The sequence below is a fragment of the Melospiza georgiana genome, chromosome 13, assembly GCF_028018845.1.
Source record: "Melospiza georgiana isolate bMelGeo1 chromosome 13, bMelGeo1.pri, whole genome shotgun sequence".
Lineage (NCBI taxonomy): Eukaryota > Metazoa > Chordata > Aves > Passeriformes > Passerellidae > Melospiza > Melospiza georgiana.
In genome coordinates, this window is record NC_080442.1 from 5,589,677 (window position 1) to 5,612,581 (window position 22,905).

Here is a 22,905-nt window from a genome sequence, read left to right on the forward strand (position 1 = left end):
GTGCAAGATCAAAAGTGTCCAGTGGCCCCAGCAGCCCAAACCTGCTGTTTCCTGCACAGCTAAGAGCTCACAAGGCACACACAGCTTACACATTGTTATCCCCCTGGCTCCTGGTGTGGTAAGTTCGCCGCCCTGCCGTCTTCCCATTCCTCAGCTCCACTGCAGGCAACTCTTTGAAGTAACAGCAAAACTGCTGAATGTTACTAGGAAAAACGAAATAAGAAAGAAATCCTTAAAGGGCAGAGAAAAAGGATAATATTATGTATTCTGGAGCTTGTTCTTTGAAATGCATAAACACCACCTCATGCAGTGATACAGGATGGCAATCGCAAACAGTTCAAGAGACAAGAAACACTACAACAAATACCTTCTGTCAGTAGCTGCACAGATCTGCAAATGTCACTGTCATCCCAGCTTCCTAAAATAATTACATTTTGGCTCTGCTTTGACCAAGAGATGCCCTGCCAGACTGAGATATCATTTCCTAACAACCCAGACTTGCATTTGCTGAGGAAGGTAACTTATTTTACCAGCTCGGCACTCTCCTGGTCTGCCAGGGACACGGCACGTTCCCTCTGGAATGCTGTAGCACAGGATGTGCCTCACACCATGAAACACAACTTTATCAACCCATGCACACCCACTCCTGCAAATTCAGATACACCTCTGTCCAGTGGGAACATGCCAAATTCACCTGCCCAATGTACAGCACACAAGCCCCCTGAGAGTGGTGGGAGAGCTGGGGAAGGTACCTGAGTGACTGAAGGATTGCATTCATGAAACAAGTGTTCCCCAGGTTCCGCAGGCCTGTGGCACAAAGGGCAGTGGTGCTTCCCTAGAATGAGAACAGTTAGGTTACAGAAACATTTATCACTGCTCCACCACTTCCCTCCTGCAGAGCCAGCACTGTTGGATCAAGCACAGATCTGAACAATAACAACTACACTGAGTGCAGCTGCAAGGCTAAAGCAACCCCTCAGCAGCAGCTTAAACTGCCCTGAAGCTCCATCTTGACATGAAAACTCTTTCTTACTCATTCCTGTCAAGAGAAAACCATACTACATCTTTTCCTGTGAAAATAAATCTAGAATAGGACAATACAGTTAACCACAGGCTCTTATTGCCAAGGATTTGTGTGTGTATGTATGTTACACATTCACACTCCAATAGTGCTCAGTGAGAACTGGACAGCAATTTCCTACAGTGCCTTTGAAAAATTAAAGTACCAATCCTCATCCACGTTTTCCCATGTCTAATATGCACAGTATGGCCACCTCCAGGTTGTTTTTAAGTCACCAGTGTGAGTCTCAGTGGGACTCTGTGGTGGCCAGAAGGGTTTTTGAAAGACAAGACAACAGCATTTATTTGGGAAATAAACAGTCAAGTTAGACTGTGCAAATAAGAGGAAAAAAGAGAAGCAGAATACACATCATTTACAGCCTAGAACAATGAACCCACAGATGTGCCTGCTTTTCACCAAATTATCTCCAGGGTGGGTGGGGAGGAAAGGGAAGAAAAATGTGGACAACACTGCATATCTGATTCTAGAATCTGCAACATTTGGACACTTTCCACTGTCCACAAAATATCACACTGGAAGATCATCAAATTTCTGGGCATTCTTCATTATTCTAACAGAATTTAAAAGCTGGGCTTTTAAAATCTTTTAGTGTCTCAAAGTCCAAACACCACAGCGTCCTGAGCACATTCTTTTCTCTCTTGCCCCAAGTGCTACAGCACAGCACTGATGCAGCATTGCCCCTGCAGTTCAAGATAAGCTTCAATAAGCCAACAATAAAAAAGAATCTGTTGTTAGAGGCAATACTGAAGTATTAATAAAACTGACAAAACAGCAAAGAGTAGGAAGAATAAAATAAGCATTTAGTTCAAGCTTTCTAAGTCTGTCTTGTCCTTATCTAAACGTTGCCTGGAATTTTTCTTTTGGTTTTTACTGGCTTTCAGTTTTCTGAACAGAAATGATGCCATGGCAAGAAAGCCCCACTATTTCTCCTAGGCTTCCTCAATCTCTGCAAGACTGGGACAGTGCAGGAAGTGCAGACAGCACATTCAGACAACCAGTGCATCTTTTAAAGTAACTAAACCCCTCCAGACTTTGCCAACAGCAACCAACTGCTTTGCTCCACCCCAGGATCCCCGTGGGCAGTTGTTCCTATGGCTGAAGGAGCTGCTGCTCCAGCTGCTTTTGGTGACACTGCTGTCCCACAGCCCAAAAGCCCTGCTCCATCTCTCCCACATTTTCCCAAGGGTGAAAATGAACCAGTTGAATACAGCTGGGTCAGTATCTCCCCTCTCCATCCTCAAATTCTGGAAGAAATTATGAAAACTCCTGTAATCCAATCTGCACAAAAGAGACATTTGACTTGCGACATTCTTTGTTTGGAAGAAATGATGCAGCCCTTCGGCCATCTAGCCAGGGCTGGATCCTCCTCTCCTGGGTGCTATCTGCAGATCTGAAGTTAAAATTGCAGGAAGATGAAATGAGGAGAAGAAAAGCTTAAAAACAGTCCAGAGTTCCTCTTGAAAGCAAGTTTTCTGAGCTCTTTAAAAAAACTGGTAACATTTTTTACTTTTTCCTAACAATTACTCTTAGCCTCCCTCAAGAATGTACCTCCTCCTTTGCCTTCTGCACCTGGGACAATAAAAACCCAAAAACCAGAAAACGACAAAAGCTCCTTATTTGCTCAGAAAACCAAAGCTCTGTCTTGACATGAAACCCTTCTAAAGGCCAGGAAGGCTCAGTCTACATCAGCAGAAATGCAGCAGAGCATCAGCCATGTTTCTGTGTGAAAGGGCTTCTCAGGTGTGTGGCTAGAAGATGCTAAAGAGCACCAAGAACAATTTGGGTCTAGGCCAACCATAAACCTCAGCAGGTTTACAAAAACCCTTTTAACTCACTGTACCAGATCTGTTGTACTTACATTTACTTTCAATAACTTGCTGTTCAGAGATGAGTTTTCCAATAGTTTTCTTTTCCTATGTCTGTCTGATGTAAAGGCCGAACTGTTGGAAAACAATTATAAATGGTTATTTACCAGAAAAACAACGTATTGTGTGGAATGGACCAGAGAAAATCAACTCATGTTTAACAAAGTGATTCCATCTGTCACCAGTTGTCACTGACAGCAAACAGGCTCCCCATTGCTGCAGTATGAAATTGGCTGCACCTCCCTCAGGGCAAAGCCCATCAGTGAGTTTATGTAGGGTGTTCTGCTCAGGGATGTGTGCCTTCAAGAGTGGCCTTAGTAGCAGCTACTTGTCATCTAAAATACTCATCCTTCTCCTAGGTCAAAGAAATTTAGTTCTTCTGTCAGGAAAATCATCTAAGCCTTTAAAAATACCACTTAAAAAAAAAATCACAACAAAATTAAGTTACCAAAAATCAAGAATATGTGGAATGTTAGTACTTGTGTATTATAACTGACGTCTCTTACTTAAAGAAAAATACATGAAGTTTTAACATTTGTAATACTAAGTTACAAAAATAATTGCTTAGTCTTTTGCACATCAATGGAAATTAATGACCCCTCAATTAAAGCAGTTGATGACTTCTCTTTAATTTGATGCTGAAATCATAGCTTGTTTCAAGGTTTGATTGGTAGGTTTTTTCCTTTTCCTTTCTTTTTTATTAATATGCCCTCCAAGCATTCAAAAAGTACCATTACACAGAATGGAAGCCTGCACTGTATCTTTTACCTCCCAAGAAGTTACATGGCTTGCATGTTTCCAATTCACTTCTCATTATACTTAAACATCTTTACATCTCATAATGTACCTGACAAGACCATCAAAAGAGGATGGAAAATAATGAAAATATTAATATAACCTACCAAGTAATTGATATACTTAGCTCAGGGATGATCCAGAGATTTCCCCAGATCACAGGAATTTCGTAGCAGGAGTCCTGTGTGAGCTCAGGGGCATTCTGATGTACATGGAAGCACTGAATGCACCCACATTTCTGCTTGGCATTAGGTAAGATTTGCAGGCCAACTGTGCAAGCACTTTTTGCTCTCTAGGACTGGCCACAGCACATATGCCACCCAGGATCAATTATCTGCTCTACAGTGGAACAGCACCAGACAGAGACAAAGGAAAAATGTCTCTTCTGTGCAGTTCCAAGTTCATAAGTCTTCCTAATCTTTTTGCTAGCAAATTAAACTGTACAATTAATATGAAGACTACTTCCACCTGCACTTCTTGAATTTCTCTGATAAAAAAAGCTTATTCTGGTTTTTTGACAAAACTCTGACAACAAAACAAGACATATGATCATGATCAATCAAATCCATTTGTTCTGCACCTCTGCTTCTCAGTGATGAAAAGGTTTTTAAACATAGTGTCAGATACACAGAAGGATTAAGACAGATGTAATTAGATACATATACACATATGAAACAAATACCACTTAATGATGCACTATTACAAGTGTGCCCAAGGCAGTCTGGGTGCAAACAAACTACTTACTTTTCCAAGTTCTGTAGGTGTTCTCTGACCTTCTGTACCAGGCCCAGCTTGGTATCATTGACTACAAAATCATCACAACGATAACTGCAAGAAAAACATTTTTTAGAATATGCAAAGCACCTCAGTGAAGCAGATCAAATCACACAAGCCTATGTGTGGAAAGCACCAAAGGGATCCAGTGAAAGATTATGGGAACTGTGGAGCACAACACCTCACACTGAGCTTGGTTCCCTCCAAGAAACCCCCTCCAGCAGAAGAGGGTACAGGAACCATCTTATTACATGGGTTTTCTGCTACTTTAGTTCTTTATTATAAATCAAAAGCATGATGTACTGCCTGGCCCAAGGCAGAATTCTAGTTCAACTAAAACTGAAACAGTGTAATGACAATCAGACTTAGTAGTCCATCCACAGATTCATCAGAAAAGATCAACTGACCCCTAGTAAACAGAATACAAAGCTTTTATTAATTTTTAAACTATTTTAACATTGTAAGTTATCACTGAAACCTGAAGTGCTGAACAGATATATACAAAACATATATACAAAAAAAAGTCTGTGCTATTGAAAAAACACCAGGGAAGATGATGGACTAAGAGATTGCTTGAGTGTTCCAAAGTCAGTCCAGAAGTCTGTGGCAACTTGCACCTCGTGCTTAACCACAAATATCATTCAATCACTCATCAGTTTCTGTACATACTGGGAAGTGTCAAATTACAGCTTCAAATTTTGGCAGGCAACTGAACAAGTGAGGAAAACTAACTTTGGATATGTTTAATATCAGAACTGTAGCTATGTCTCTGTCCCTTTGGCACAAGAGTGACTCAAATGCAAAATACATCATCATCATCATCACCTCAGGCTATTCCTCTGCTGGAGCAGATACACATTTGCTTCCTAACTCAATGAAGCTACTGACTTCAGGCACAACTGGAATTCACAACACTCTTTGTTGCATAAACCTGCAGGTATTGCCAGTGTTACTACGAACTCTACGTTCTTGAAAAGGCTACAGAGTTGAGAAAGTAAAGGTCCTTGCCACTGAATGGAGCCCCTCAGATCAGTGTGTTCAGTACCTCTGATTTTTCCCTCTAAGAAGAGAAATTAACCTGATGCCTCTCAAGACATTGCACACAGCAGTTATGGCGTGGCAGCAGCTCTCTGGCCACAGACAGAAAACACAGCTTCCCTGGCATTGTCCTGGGCAAGGCTGAGAGAAGATCAGAGAAAAGAATGAGAAACAATCATATCTTCACTTGCTGCACCTGCTGTTGTGAACATGTGGAATGTGTTATGGAGATGTGTTTACCAAAGGATGGTTTCTTAACTGGCCAGTGGTGGTGGTGTTTGGATTGAAGGACCAATTGGCTCCATCTGTATCGTGACTGTCTCTAAGGGCAATGGGTTTTTTAATAAGTATAATAAAAGAATGTGCTTGATCAGCCTTCTGGAATCATGGAGTCAATGCTAATTACTACCCAGATGGGGGCCTGTGACAACATTATGGGTACTTACACAAGATCTAGAAATTAGTAAGATCACCAGTATTTCTTCTTTTACATTTTTAAAGATGGCCACAGACCAAGTTAGTTTGGGAGGGAGAAGTCTGTTAATGTGGTTATTTTTCAGCCACATCTTAGGTAGTCCTTGTCAGCTTTTTCAGCTACCTACAAAAACCTGGTGAGGTGCTCCTGCATTTGGCACTCCCACAGGAGCCAGCTCTCAGGCCCAGGCAGCCAATGCAGTGTGGGACTGCTGAGCAGGGGCAGCTGCACCAGCACAGCCACACTGCCACTAAAGCTGGAGCAGCTACTCTTGAGAAAACAGGGGATGGAAGCAGTACAAGCTCACTGAAACCTTCAATGAGAACTTATTGCTGAAAGATAATTTCATTGCTCCCATGCCCTGAAGATTACATTAACCTTATTTTTACACACCACTTCAGTACATGCCCCAAGACGGAAGAATAAAAGCAAATACATCAGTAAATGTCAGGGTCCTTCCAACACTGGAAAAGTAATTTAAAGTTTCACTTAGAATCAAGACAATCTTCTATTTCTCTTTTTAGTAGACAGATTTTTTAAAAACCTCTCTTGCAACACTGAGGATTCAGCACTACTACTAGGAATAACAGCATTATCTCCAAACTATTTTGGATAAACAAAGTAAACAGATTTAGAAGTAGTTAATGTTTTAGTAACTTAAATTTGCTAAGCCCACGCACCTTAAGGGTAAACTGCTGAGAAATTACACCCTATATGTGAAGCTGCCATTCAAAACAGCTGCTTAATTTATGATCCTCAGGATTATTGCAAATTAACAAATACCTTTTTTGGATACAGTAGCTACAGCAACGACACTGAACAAATTCTATACCTTGCAGAGGGTCCCTTATATGGCTTGGCACAGTATTTTCCTCTATACACTCTATTTTTAGTACCTCTGCTACTTCCAAGACCTAGCCTCCTCTGCTTCTAAAATGGCATTAAGCCAGTGAATATATGCACTGCTCTGGGAACATGAGTGCTCACTGCTGTCACAGGGCTTAGCAGGGACACAACTTCATGCTGTGTTTAAAAGCCCTGACTAGATTTGAAGAATTTACAGGATAGGAAAAATTAAGAAAAGGTTTCCTTAGTTATACCAACACCTTATGTGAATCAACAAAGAGCTCAGGTTTTACTGTCTGGATAAAAGGCTTTTTACTCTTCTTATTTTCACTGATTGTAGAATGCAAAATAATAGAACTAAGCAGCCTCATTTTCCAATGCTCATGGCACCAGCACAGTAAGTCTGGTTTGTTTTTTAAAGAGAACCCTCTTCACAGAGACTAAAAAAGAATTTTTTCTAAGTCCTTGACAGTTGGTTATTTTTACACCAGCCAGGAATACACACACACACCCCTGACACAGCTGTGTCCCTTTAAGGGGTAACAAGGAGGGTAATGGATGAGAAATCTGACCTGCAAACTGTGTCTGGGATTAAATGAACACAGGAAACATATTATGCAAATATATCAACTATCAACAGGGGAGCCTTTCTTCTTCAGTGCCAACTGTCTGTGCACTAGCACAGAGAAAACCAATTTACAAGAGTCCTCTTTCAGGAAAGTGGGGCTCTTACATGTATCATTTTACTTCTCATGCACAAAAAAAACCCTAACACAGAATGAGAAAGCACCCTCTGACAGTTTGAAGACAAAAAAGATCTGTACTTCTTGCAAACTCTTTGTGTGTAGTACTTTAGAACTAACTGAAAGGTTGAGTACCTCCAAAAAGTGGGATTCAGGACTCCCTCAGCAGTTAAGGTCTCAAATATAATTAGTCTGAGTGTTCAGTATTGCACCTTTTGTCTCAAAAGCGACCAAAGAATCAAGAAGAGAGCTGTACTCTCGTAACGAAATATCAACAAATTCTCTCAACTTTTCCAATGGTAAAACTGGGTATTCTTGCAGTTGAATAGGAGGACTGAGCAAGCAAAGAACAAAACCCTCTGCAAAGACTGCATTACAGGTTATGGCATGGCCAAAGGAAGGCAAAGGATCAAATGCTGCCTTCTCAGAAAGCCCATACAGGCCCGTTCACTGATACCATCATGCAAGCCAAGGAACACAGTAAACTGGGATCCATAAGATAAAAATGGAGTAAGAGCATCATGCTCAACTTTGTGCAGTAAACAGAACTGCATGTAAAAATATAAAAGCCAGCACTGCATCAAAATATCCACATTATTTTTACAGTAGAAATAAAATTCAATTAAGTCTTAGGATGGTATTTTATTGACTTTCAAATTATTGAGGCAGCCCACCCTGGTAGCATAAAATATTCATCTTTACATAAAGGTTCACTTAAAAGAACCACCATGGCATAAACTCGGGACTGCCTACTGGATTCATGTCTACCCTGCAGTTCACAAATAGGCTTTTCAAAGCTATTGAAAGCCCATTCACTCCCCACAATACCTAATTATGTCTCAAATTTAGCCAACTATTAGCTTTAACTGGCAGCAGCCTCCACAGTACTGTCCAAAATAAAGGGGGAAAAGTTGATCTGGATGCCTTCTGTTTCATCTTTAAACTTCTGTGCTCATTTCAACTGGGCACAGTAACAAATTCAAGTATCTTTCCCTGATTATCATGTGGGAAAAACCTGAAATATCCTAAATGAAAGCAAAGATAAACTGCTTTTGAAATTTGTTCACCTTCACATTAGCACAGGAGTTATAATTTGCTGGTGAATTACCTACACAACAGAACTCCCCAAGGCAAAGCTGGCTACAATTAGTTCCAGTTCATCCACAGATGACTCAGCCCTCGAGTACAGCAGAAGAGACATGACATGCTGAACTGCTTCCCTTCTGTGCTCCCACAAACACACAGCTCCCCAGGTGCAGGGCTGGGGTCAGTAACACATCCCACAGCCCCCAGTCTGGCTGCTGGCATTCTGCAATGCCCACACAGGGTTTGGGATAAGGTCAGCAGGTGCTCGGGCTTGCTGCTGTAACTCACCAAGCCTCAGCAAGTTCAGAACACTATTTGTCATAATGGAGATATAATCAAAGACTTCAAATACCCTGCTTAAATTCCTCCACAGATTATTACCTTCAGAATGACTGGAAGACAGGGTATCATTCAAACAAAACAAAAAGCCACAACAGAGAACTCAGCTGCTAGCAGCATTGATTGGGAAAGTGAAACCAGCTTCTCATAGCTGTAGCAATGCTGGTAACCTGTGCAAATTTACCCCTTGGAAAACTTGTCTGTTTTCTCATGTATTCACACAGGAGCAGATAAAAATGCCAGTGATTAAAATAAAATGCAAACAACGCAAAATTCCCCTACATCACAAAGCTACTCAAACCTTTAGTCTATGCTTAAATACCTACAGCTGCTTCCACCATCTAAGCAGTTTTTTAGTTGCTCTGAACAACACTTCTTCAGGTGAAATCACACAACTGGGATTTTACTTGCAGGGGATAAAAATATTTGCTACAAAAGCATTTCTCATAAAACTACTTCATAAAACAGACTTTTTTTCCTTAATGAACTACCCAAAAGACACCCAACTATTTGAATAAAATACCCATTAGAGCGGCCACCTATCCAGTAATTTTACAAGACTGTAACAGGGATTTCCCTGAGATTTACACTGCTCAAATCCTGCTCTGCCATACTGCACAAGTAACAACACATGGGAAACCATGGAGCAGCTGCAAATGGGGAAGCACCTGTCAACAGGTCTGCTGAAGGGGAAAGAGGATGGAGGATGCTGAGGCAAAAAGCAGAGCTTTCCACTGACTCCCAATCTTTGCCCTCTGGGAACAAGGACCATGGGGAATGCAACATTAGCAGCATCAATATTAAGTTTCCCTAAACAGTGCATATCACACCAAGAACCCCACAGAAGGAATCAGCCCAGGCCACTGTGCTGTTTAAAGAAACATTTCTGATTGTTTTCCTTACTCTTGTTAGAGACTTGATGCTGCTTCCCAACAGGATCAGCCACTTTCCCAGACTCACAGAAAGTACAGGCACAAACACAACTCAAATTCAGATCTCTAGGACAGGAACTAGTGTAATAGTTTACCTTCTGAATTCTGACAAATAAAGGACATGTGAAAGGCTCACCAGCTTGATGGAAGGAGCAACACCAACCAAACAGCTTTTGCAATTAAGAGGTTTGGGTCTCCACATACCCCAAAGCAAAAAGGAACAACTCCTAACCCCATAGCACTTATTTCAGAAGGTTTCTTCTCTATTTGAGACAACTGACATGTGAGAGTTTAGTTATAGCCAGTAACTGTACAGTGCTGCAATACACATGGAAAAGCAGAGTGTTCCAAAAAGACAAAGCAAAAGATGGAAAGCTAAAGATGAAATGCTAAAAAATGTGTGTAATATAATACTGCACAAGTGTCTGATGTTTTCACCTTCCAGTATATAAAAAGTTGTCAAATTACAGTGTTTAAACCCTTACCAGTATGTACTGTAACTACTGCAATCCATACACACAGTATGCTGAACTTTCTCCTGTTTTTCTGTTTTCTTATGATTGGTCATAGGAATCTGTGCATCTTCATAATGCTTTTTTGCATGGCCATTCACATATCTGAAATAAATGTAAAAGAAAGATGTTTGTACTTCTGAAGAGCTAGTAAAATTTTTTTTCATTAAAAAAAACAGGAATAAAAAAGGCATCCAATATTTACAACAGCATTAGAAAGACAATTCATTTGTGTGAAAACACTGGCCAAATCTTGTAATGTTTTCCCCCTTTACTCTCTCCTGTGGTCCAAACTGGCCCCTCCACCTCCTTGACCAAATCCCAGGATCTGTGCTCCTAACAGATCAATGCACTTCCACAACTGAGAAAATCCTGCACCCCCTTTTCCCACACCTGTAGCACCCTTAGTTCTCTGTACTGCCTTCACACACACTCCTCTTACAGCTCTACCTTTTCTCCCCCAGCACTTGTATTTGGGATCCCTTTAACAGAGAGCTGGCTCCCATTTTCAGCTTTCCCACTCTGCAGCACGATTCAATGTTACAGACATCGAGTTCATGAACTTGGGCTCTGGAGCTTGTTGTTACATAAGGGAATAAGAAATCTGAAATCCTGCAGCTCTTTTGCTGACACAATGAGCATTTTCATGCTCAAAGTTTGATATACAGGAAATTAGGCACCTTTAATTAAAAATAAATAAATAAATAAATAAAGAGCCCTAAGGTGTATTTTATTTTCTCATTCAATTATTTTCCATTCTCAGGATGGGAGCTGTTTGGAAAGACAAAAAAACCTGCATAAATAATTGACTCAATATCTACCAACTGCACATAAGAAAGGCTATTTGGAGACAGTAGTAATTTTTTTAAGATTAGTAACAATTAAAATAAGGCTATTTGAAGACAGTAGTAATTTTTTAAGATTAGTAACAATTAAAATATTCCAATTATTTATTGCACACCATGAAGTATCTCCCCCTCTCTTAGCTCCTGCCAAGGGTCAGTGTCAAAAACTCTTAATAGGACACATTATTAAACCTGTAGCACTTACTGATTCCCAGATCAAACAACCAAAACCTGGAGTTTTATTCAAACCACTTTAAAAGACAAAATCACTATGCTTAATGATGCTTTCCCAGAATAACAGCACACCAGCACAGATGTTACCCAAGAGAAGAAATCATGTTCACACCTCAGATACTGCCTAAATGTCAATACTAACTGCATTCCAGTAATATGTGCATCTCAAACATTTATGGAGCAGCACACTTTCTACAATTATCCTGACATATAGATTACAGCATTGACTATACAATTCCTTCACAATTTATTTGGTGTACTTCAACTAATACAGACATCAAGGTGAAGTCAGAAGGAATTCTGATGGCAGCTACTCCTTACATGCTATGGCAATAACTTCAGGTCCAAAACTACCCTGCAGTACATTTAAGCTATTTTCAGTCTCAGCTAAATAGTTGCAGTTTCTCTCAAAATAAGCTGTGCCAACTTGTGGCTTTGCAACAACTCTTATGTGTTCATCTTGTCACAAATGAAACATCTTCCACAGAATGGAACTTTACAATAACCCACTAAACTATCAGCTCTCCACACACTTTTGGAACTGAGCAATCAACTTTGCTGCCCATTTTACTTTAAAAACCCAATGAAATAAAACCCCCATATCTTGAATATAATCTCTGGACTCTCCTAAAGTAGCAAAGAACCATGTTAAGCATAAACATACAATGTTAAAGGTTTATTTCAGAGAAATTTTGAATTAACTGCCTCAGAGTGAAGCAACAAAGGAGAAAGATAAAGGTGTGATTAGATTTGCACACTAACACTGTACCCACCTTCCACAATGGACACTCGAACACGTCAGACAGACCCACGGACTTTTATTTGACCGGCACACTAGAAAAAATTAAAAAAAAAAAAAAAGTGTCAAACAAATGAAGTCTACTTGATTTTAAAACACAATATCAGAATGACAAAAACATGGCAAACCTTCCAAGTTTTTCTTTTGAACACAGGATAAAAAGCTATGGCACTTATGTTTCATAAAACTTGTTCTACAAGAAACCATTTTACAGGAGATCTTGCAAGAAGCATGGCAATCTGATAAGGCAGCACACAGAATAAATTACTGGGCAATGCATGCTAATACAGACCATTTATACAATGTGAATTCCTACTCTGCAGTGCTGATACAGAATTTATCCATAATGACTTCACCCTCAGTCCTGCACAAGCAGCTGAAAGGTTAAAATGTAACACCACTGCTGTGCTTCACAACCTACTCAGGACATCAGAAGATATTATCTATGTTTTTGGCTGTCATATTTTAAATATAGAAAATTTAAAATATGGATATTTTAAGCTAAAGGGCTTAAACAAAAAAAAAAAAAAAAAAAAAAAACCCACAAAAAATGAACAACTATCCATTACCACAGAATTTACAAAAATAATATTACACTTCCAAATACCTGACTAATATTGCGAGAAAATTAAAATAAAATGCTAAGTGCACTGCTACAAGGCCAGAAAACAAAAATAAAATACAACTTCGATTATCCCCAAAATGCTAAAGTGTATGATACCACACCCTTAAATTTTACACATCATAAATTTCTGCTGCTTGGAACAGCCAGTGAAGAGAGTCACAGAGGAGAGAAAAGGCATTGGGAGCTTGAGGGTCTGTGAGGCCAGGGGGTAGAAAGACAAAGAACAGGACTGACCCTGGCTGTACATGTAAATGACTTATATTGTTATTCACTGTGGGAAAGGGTGAGAACAGCCCTCCCCTTCTGGAGTCACACCTTAGAACAAGAACTGAAGCAGCACCGAAGCTGCTCCAGGATTGGATCATCTGAGCAGGCTAATGCAGGACTTGTAGCAAAACCCAAAATACAGCTCACCAAGCTACAAACCACGGTACATAGTCTGGGATCTTAACAGTTTACTATCAGAGAAAACCAAGCTAAGAAAAGTGGTTTCTTTATCAAATTAAATGTTCATTTTTAATGGAAGGGGTCAATTTTGATTCAGCAGAGAACTGGCAAGCTCAGCTATTTAGAAGAGCTAATACATTTTTCCACTACCAGATTTTACCTTTTTGATTTAAATCGGGTGGGGAAAAAAAAGAGTACACTGCTTTTTAAACAACTTTTTTCTGCATTTGACTTTATTATTACAAATAGCTGCTGCATTTCAATTCAAAAGCTAAAAAACCAAGGCACGTTTAAAATGAGAATGTTGCAGTGTTACGTGGGGGGAAAGGCACATTCTCCAGAAATATTTCATGAAGTAACTTCTTCAAAGTCTTTACTCAAGACTCCAGAACTGCTTCCTTCAGATACTTTACTGGAGAAACAGATTTTCTCACAGGTCTCAGTTATCTGGCATTGGTTCTGCAAAACCCAATTTTTCTATTTCTAAAGCTGCTTATTCCCACAGCTGTGATGGTCATCTTGCAGTAGAGAGAGGGCAGCCAGGTAGAGCTGCTTTGATTTACATTTCAACTCAGGAACATGGAAGAAGTTTGTCTAATTCAACCAAAACATTACCAAGAAACCCAAAATTTAACACTGGCAAACAGAAGAGAAAGGGAAGATCTTAAAAACAGCTATGACCAATTAAAAATGGGCTAAAGGAACCACTGGTCTACTCTGATCCAATATTATTTGCTTGAATTTACAAACAGCAATGTAAAATATTAACCAGAAGGAAAGAAAAAGAAGCCAAAACCATTCATGCACTTAATCTGTGTTTAAGTGCTGTTTGAAGGAAGCATTACTTTACACTTTCCATGCCAGGAACACAAAAAAGGTCATCCTAGGATTAAAATCCTAGCAGAAATTTCCCACTGTGAAATAACATGTTTGCTTTCACTATGCTATCATCTATGCATGGAACTGGTTCTCAACCAGTAGGTCAAAGCATTATGATGGAAACTATTACTCCTACTTTCCACCCCTACCAGACAATTACAATTTCACATTCAGGTACTTTAAATACCTGTACTGCTTGTTTGTCAAGTGTTAAATTATACTGGAGAAGTGCTCATTCTGCAGGTTTAAGTGTTCTGAACAAAGCCAGCAAACAAGTCCGACCTCTGCACAATACCAAAAAAATCACATACACTAAAATTTTCCATCTTTCCTATCAGGGAATAGGAAAAGATGGTTCATTTGTTTATTTTAACTTTTAGGAAGAACTTTGCCCCAATTGCATCACATCAGAAATGTGTAGTTTATCTTCTGCACAAACATCTCCACCCACAATGAACTCACACCACATGGAAGTGACTCCCACTAAGATTAAACACAGAATCCAGAGTTAAATCTGTGACCTCCAATTGCTCTGTTCTCAGAGAATTACACAACTGATTTTTTTTAAGACATTGCTGGAGATTGCATTCTGTATTTCTCTGAGGCTGGCTCAGCAGATAACTGCATTGAAGCCTGGCTCTCCAGGCATTCCTCAGTTCAGATCCTGAAGCAGTTATCATCCTCCTACTTCATAAATTAAATTAGACTGGAAGTTTCAGGCATTACTTAGGACTTTATCAAACAGGCACCATGGAATGCACAGCAAAATCACAGTCACTGTCCAGAACTACTCATAATCTAAACTAGAGGTAGACAGTTTGGCTTCATGTATAAAGACACTGCACATTATTCCTTTCAGATGGGGTACTGACATGAATACAGTAAGCTTCAAAGTAGGCCAGAAGTGAGAGAGAGTGATCCACAGCAAATCCCTTTTCAATTTGAAGAACATTACACAGCCCTGGAAGATGATCCCTAAAACAGATTTGGGTGTTCTGGACTTTCAGGTCACACACACTAAATCATAAGGAACAAGTTTCATTCGTATAGGTACTGATATATTAGCTCCATAATCAGTTTTCCAATTGTGATTTGGAGGTTTGATTTGTTTTTCTTTAAGCACTATTTAAAAAAGAGAGGGGAGCATTACATTAGCCTCCCTTACTTTGGATTAAAGTTATGTTCACACACTGTAACCCCATTAAAAAAATGATCTGTCTTATTTAGTGGTATACAGACCAAGGCTGCTTTCTCAGCTTGGACAAAAGTTTGGCTACTGAAACAGTTAACAGCTGCCTCAAATTGCTGTATTTTTAGAATAAATTCAAGTGGTCAGGCAAAGACGACACTAACGCGTCAAAAGAAAAGGGAAAGCAAAGCTGCAACGCCACAATCTTAACTGAGGCTATTTGCCACCTTACATCAGAATCATCTTAATTCAGAAACTCAGAAACACAATTTTTTATCATGTAATAGGAAGAATTCTTTTACAGAATGATTTCTCTGAGTAAAACCTGAATACTGATGTGTTACATGGTCTGCAAAGCCCTCTCTAAACCAAGAGGAATTATTAATCCATCCTCAGGAGAGTAAAGACTCATCCATAACTTAGAGAACACTCAGACATCCGTGCAGCTTGCACTTTTTGCAAATCACCCAGGTAAGGTTCACTGAGTTATGCCAAATAGAATGAGCAGGATAAGGCTAATCAATTTGGTGTTCTGTCACCACAGGGTCCCCACTCCATCCTACCCCCATTATTATGCAAATATGTACTTTTCGTGCTTGAGGGTTTTTTCTTTATTGAAAACTGACTCCAAGCACACTTGCGTGAAGCATGACTGCTCCTGGCAAACACTGCATTTCTTACACAGCAAAGATGCAGACTGTCACTGAAGGAAAGTTACAGCTATGTAAAAATATACAACAGACCTGTGGAATGAATGGGTTTGTTTAAACAGCACACTGCATAGCTGTAAAACTGGTAATAGAAAAAAGCAGCAGGAAAAGGAAGAGACACACAGGAAGCAGTTTCTGTAAAGCAGCCAAGTTCAGAAACCTGCAAGATGCAGCGTCCGCCAGAGATCCGGCAGCAGCACAGCCATGGATGAACACAGCGTGAGTGACCCCGGGCCAGGGCTGCTACAGAGCTGTGCTCACAGCCAGGGTTTAAAACAGCCCCTCACTGCTGCACTAAAGAAAAGGTCACCAGGCATCAGCACATTAAGAGAAATGCTTTAGTTCTTCTGTTAAAAGCACATTGACTAAAAACAAGATTAGGGTCACTAAACTATTTGCAATAGTCTCCACAGCCTTTACCAGACAGCCTTTGCCAACCTGGGCTCAGCTCTCAGAAAGAGCTGCAGCAGCATTCCCATGTTACTGGCCCAATTACAGACCTCAATAACACAGTGACCTGCACAGAAACATCTCTGGACTAACTGACCTCCAGTCAGTTCACTTTATATTCACACAATGGGTCAGCTATACCAAAACAAGCTAAACTGAATAAAAAACCCCCACTGTTGCTCCACTCAGGAAGAAGGAACAATATTTACAAACTTGTGGCATCAGTGGTACACTGACACTGTGCTGAGGAAATAATCCCACAAGCACAAGCACTTGGTGACAAACACATACCCATGCTACACAAGTACAGCATGCTGTGCCATGTGGCACACGAGCCTATGCAAAAACCCCACAATAATACTGTTACAAGAGAAGGACTGCTTTTCCTTTCCCATACCTTTACCTTAATTTTGCCTTAAAAATCTCTCAGTGTCCTGTTTAATTATGATTTAGCAATGGGACTCCCATTTTTGCAGCAGAAGAGAGCTGGGCAGTCTGCACTACCAGCAACATCCGAAGAAAAAACCATCAACAATCCACACACCAACATGAGAAACCCCTTCCTTGTAGAACATGAACCTTCTGCTGTGACACATCAGGCCTAAGGAATCAGACTGAAAGCTACCTTTTCCAGGAATCTGCAAGTAAAGGTGGGAGAAATTTGCAAGGAAAAATCCTGGTGACAGAAAATTCTGTACAAGTATTTAACCAAATTTACAAAACCCCCTTTAGTAACAGCATTTCAAATGCAATGATTTTCAGTCAAAGCATTTTTCAGAAAACCCATTTCCATTTTACAGATGAGAACAAGAGATTGAATCATTTACCAAAATAATTTTACCAGCATAGATCAGAACTGAGCCTACTAGCCCATACACCTTAATCCTTTAAATTATTTTAACTGCAGCAAGGGGAAGACATCCCAAAAGCCATCACTCTACACAAAATTTGTAAGGTGATTTGCCAAAGCAGCACCTAGAACTTCCCATATGAAATATACAGCAGGCAGCAGGTGTTTGAGAGTCATCCAGGAAAGCTCATGTTCCAGGTAAGGAATCACTCGAGTTACTAACCTGTGAGAAACATCAAGGAGACAAACGCCTTGGATGTGGTCCCTCCTCTGGGCTTACATGCAGAAAGGTTCTGCCCATGCTGGAATTCACTGCTCGGGAACTCCCTCTGGATGCAGGCACAAGTTTCTTCAAAGACTGAATAAATCAGCAGAGGAGTTTTCTCCACAAAATGCCCTTTCATCCAAGATGTGAGCATCCCAAGTTTAATGCATGTACCTCCTATCCTTGAAAGACCTTTACAGACAACTTGTAAATGCTGAGGTAGGGCTGCCAACTCCTTCCCATGAGTAAATACTTCTTTTGGGGAACAGTGAGACAAAGCAAGAGACTGAGTGAAACTTTCACCCAGCCCAGCATTTACAGCTTTCACCCAGGCTGCAGGCTCTACAGCAAGGAATATTTATGCACTCTACATTCAAAATCCACCACACAAAACACTCAGTTGTTAAAACTGAGACTGGAACCAAGGATTTTCCACCAAGATGAATGGACCAAATCCCAACATCCCAGAGTCACGTGCACTCTTTCCTCCTGGCGTACAAACTCACTTATAAACCAGCACATACAATAAACAGCATCAAGGTAAAAATTACAAGTCTTCCTCATCACAGAACGTCAGCCAAGACTGTGGATACGTCCAGAATCAGACACTCTGGCATTGTAAAAAACACCTTCTTGCCAGAAACAAAGAACCCTAAAGAATACAGGTATCCTCCAAGGTACATTAGCATTTTTACCAGCAGCATGAAAAATGCCTAACAGGCAATGTAAGTTCCTTACTACTAAGCACAAATATACCAACACAACTGATCAGGTTCCCAGCTTCTGACAATCATTTGTGTATTTAAAAAGGCAGTTCCTTCAAGTGTACACACAAGCTTTATTATTATCTGACCTTACTGTGTGTTTACATACAAGAGGAATCAAAAGTACCGAAAAGACAGAGTAGGCCTTAACATATCCAGAGGTGCAGAAAGATTACTAATGCTATCTTATAATCTATAAATAGGTTCCTCAAAGTTAAATACAGAGTTAAATGTGCATGGTTGTTGACTGTGGGGTTTTTTTGTTTGGGTGGGGAATGTTTAAAGTGTAAAGGCATTTGGGAAAAGCATCAGCTCCATATTTAAGAAGGCCAGTAAATTCCAGGTGAATAACTGCAATGAAAGTCAGGTGACTGGAAAAGGAAGTAAATGTTGCAAGAGTATCTTTTTAACCTCTGAGCAGACAAAAGTCCCATTCTAAACAAAGAATGCAGGAAAAAGGAACATTACAGGCTTTGAAAACCAGTGACATGTTCTACACTTAGAAGCCAGCTGGTTTTACTGCCCAGGTTTTAAAGAACACTCCCATTTGTTTTCAAACTTAATTTCAAGAAATTTTTCTTTCTCTCCTTCCCTCTGCCTTATTAAAAGAAGCTCATACATGCACTAAATTTGCTGTAAGCTCTTAACTGTTACCAAAAAAAAATCTATTTAACAATATGTTGCATAACTTTCATTTGTAAGACATCTTTACTGCATATTTTAGGAAAACAGCATTCTAGCCAAAATGAAATCAGACAGAAGGGGAAAAAGTTTTCCATTATACTACTTAAAATGTTTTGTTTTAAATTGAGCTAACACACATTTAACTAAACTAAAAATTAAGAAAATATTAAGGAAATTTCAATTACATTTTTATCAAAGCAAGGGAGCAAGTCTCCTAGTAAGCATTACTAAACATATAAAAATGTTAAAACTTCTTTCACAATGAAGAAAAGTCTCAAGAGTATCAAGTCCTAGCCTGATTCACTCAAATCACATTCAAATATAAGAGGATTCAAATTAAAATCCAAAGAACATTTAAACAAAGAAAGAAACAAACAACCCTCACTTGCAGCTATGGGAAAAAACCTCAAGTTACTTCCCCATCTTTATCTTTCAGCTAAAATCCAAAAGATCAGGTTTCTAGTAAGAAGATAAGTCATTTAGTGATAGTTTGTGAACTATTATTCGTGCTCCTGCATACCTGTACATGTATGTTCCTCCTCCTTGTGCTAAATAAAAGCATTGCTCAGTCTCATAGAAGAAATTTCACATGGTTACAGTGAACCATTCCCATTTACAGTGGAAAACCATACACAATTTAGATACACTAAACACCTGTGTGAGAATATACAGCAGGAGTAGGTGCAGAACTTTTCACACAATAGGGAGGTCACTGAAGTGCCCAGCACACTCCTAATGCTGCAGAATATCAGAGAGCAAGGTGATCAGCTTCATCGGCCTGAAATTCCCTTCCCCACACTCAACCACGCTGCCTCCAGCTCGGCATTCAGATTATGCAACCCGAACTGCACACAGAGAAACGGGGATGTTACAAAAACGCGGGCGTTCTGTTTGCCGGCACTCTCGGTGCAGCGACGGGAGAGCGGGCAGGAGGCCGGGAAAGCTCCTCGAGGCAGGGGCACAGGGTCCCCGGGAAGCGGCTGACCAAAGCCAGGCCGCTCCCAGGAGCGCTACAGAGACCCCGCCTGTTACCAGGCGATAGGAAGAACTCTCACAGGATGGGACAGCCCGAGCTCGCTGCTCGGGGTAGGGACAGAGGGAGAGGCGGGATCGGCGCTGCGGCCGCGCACGGACATTCGGCTCCCAGCCCACAGCAGCGCCATCTCTGCCGGGAATTTCATCGCGCTGCGTGCCCAGGACAACGCAGCCGTGTCAGCAGCGATCTTCCTGCTCGTACCACCAAAATCACACCCTACCCGAAAGCACAGTGCAAGGTACGGAATCACAGGCTGACAGAACGAAAACAATAGGGGCAGTCTGATCTTAATGAACAGGCAAAGCCAAAAGCATTTTTTTTTTAAATTATTGCCTCTATTTCTCTTTTACACTCTAAAAACATTTTTTAGTTGTTCGGCTACTTTGATAATTAATTAGCATACAAACTTAAGTACATATATTTTAAAATTGAATGCTTTTATCTTTATGTTAGAGCAAGACACAAATGCTCATTTTCAGACAGCAGCCAGAAAAAACACAGCAAAGCCAACAGCGTAATGTCATTTTGAGTAAGTCAGCAATTAATAGCAGGTCAAAATATGCAAGCTGGGAATAGAAAGGAAAACAGGGGAAAGTCAGAAAGAAGTTTTCTTGCTTTCTTTTTATAATCTAGTCTAGTAATAATCTCTTTGTAGTTGCCACTATTATAATCCTACTTCCCCGATACCAGCAAAAGATACATTAAACCATCTCTGTGACCCCCAAAAACAAAAAAAGAAGAAATGCATGGTGAACGAAAACATTTCCAAACTAAAACATGAACTGAAGGGTAAAACCCTCAAAAAATTAAAAAGGTCAAGGTTATTGTGTGAAAATGTTATAAATAACTATGTAGTTATTGTCTTTCACTATTATTAGCTTTTGTAAATTATTTTAATATGTACAGTTTGTAGTCTCTTTTGATATAGTATAATTTGTCGGCCTTTAATGGTTAATACCCTAATCTCTGTGTAAATTGTATATCTTAGCATAATGAATATATACATTACAGTTTAGGCTTTTTCAAAATATTAAAATAGAGGCTATGTACTGTGTATTATAACTCACTTTTGCAGAAGTAATTGTAGTTGTAAAATAATAACTAATGCCTTTGTTTTTGTAGGTGACTGCCAACAGTGAAATAGCTAATGTTGATTGAAAGTACTTGTAAAAATAGCTATAACATCTGTACGATAACACTGGAAAAAAAGCAGACAAATAACACCCAAAGCACAAGGAAGAATATACCACAGCCCCTTCAGCTAACAGCAACTGTCAAACCACAGACCAGGGGGCCTTGTGAAGAAATAAAATACAAGATTCTCAAAATCCCACCTGCATTTTGGCACGTACTCTAAGAAGCTGAGGTCAAGGGTCAAACTTGATAAAGAATTCTTGGAACATGTAAACTCAAAGGAATGTTTGAACATACATAATATTCGTTAATACACATTGGACCAATGCAATGAGAAATTACATAGCAAGAGTTGTTACAGCTAATGGTGTGCTTCTAGCAGTTTGTCACACACCCCAGCACTGGGTACTATCCCTTTCATCCCTTATTAAACTTTTAAAAATTTTAAAGACTGACCTTTGTTTCTCACAGAAAAGACACCTATTTTGACACAGATAAGCAGATGCTCATACTCCCACCTATGAATTACCTTGAAAATCAGAACTTCCCTGTTTGATATTGATAAGGACCTTCAACCCCCATCTCACCTGAGGGTATCACCTTGCTTCCCAGGCAGAAAGCTGTCTGCTTGCACCACGGGACGGGCCAACTTCCAGAACCACCACCACCACCACCTTTTCTGCCAGGCTGCCTGGGGGAACTGGGATTAGATTCACCTGGGTAATTAAATCTGCCACAGAAATCTCAAACTACAAGATCCAAAATGATGCAAGATATTCTGAAGGGGGTACCCCAGAGGATTGCTTTGACATACCAGGTAAGACTGCAAAGTGAGATGAGTACACTGCCAAGTGTCCTCATCATGTCAAGTACCATTTAACACATCCTCTTATAACCGAGGAAAATAACTTTTAAGGACAAAATCTTACACTACTCCCATAACAAGGGCACCATAAAGCAATTCCAATTCACTCTACAATAAAATCTGTTTCCTCCAACAATATTGAAGTATAAATCAGAACAGCCTTAACTAGTTTTCAGATCCAAATTTTTTATAAAACTGCACTTTCTAACCTTCATGGAGTATTTTAATTAATGGCTTTTAATCACTTTTTACCTAGGTAAGGAATGTTAGTTATAACAGAAAGCAAAGCATGAACAAGGTACTAAATGAAGTGAGTGTTACTGATCGAATAAGAAATGGCTCAAAGCTTAACTTCATTCCAAACACTGGCTCTGAAACTTTTACTCTGTCAACCTCAGACACACGTGACAAAAACCCCCAAACTTAGCGAGTCTAAGTGTGCCAGCCTCAGCACCCTGACACCATCAGACAAACAAAGCATAATGCACTGATGTTGTTAAACACCTGCACACCCTGAAGAGCCTGGGAAAGGCGTGTGAAAATCATCCTGCCTACACTGAAACCAGCTGTAATGAGATTTACCCTAATCTGAGGAAAATCAAGAGTCTGCCATGCACACATGAGTGTCTCATCCTGCCTCCAC

The 22,905-nt window shown here is 40.0% G+C and overlaps 1 protein-coding gene across 2 annotated transcripts in view; it reads right to left on the reverse strand.

The window, feature by feature from the left end:
* USP3 (ubiquitin specific peptidase 3) overlaps positions 1-22,905 on the reverse strand; it is a 40,373-nt gene that overhangs the window by 11,678 nt on the left and 5,790 nt on the right. For both annotated transcript variants that reach the window (XM_058033281.1, XM_058033282.1), the window contains exons 2-7: positions 12,339-12,399; positions 10,460-10,591; positions 4,486-4,569; positions 2,940-3,021; positions 753-835; positions 90-203 (exon numbers count right to left, since the gene is read on the reverse strand). In XM_058033281.1, coding sequence (XP_057889264.1) covers positions 90-203; positions 753-835; positions 2,940-3,021; positions 4,486-4,569; positions 10,460-10,591; positions 12,339-12,399 — 556 coding nt within the window. The remainder of the gene's footprint in view (positions 1-89; positions 204-752; positions 836-2,939; positions 3,022-4,485; positions 4,570-10,459; positions 10,592-12,338; positions 12,400-22,905) is intronic.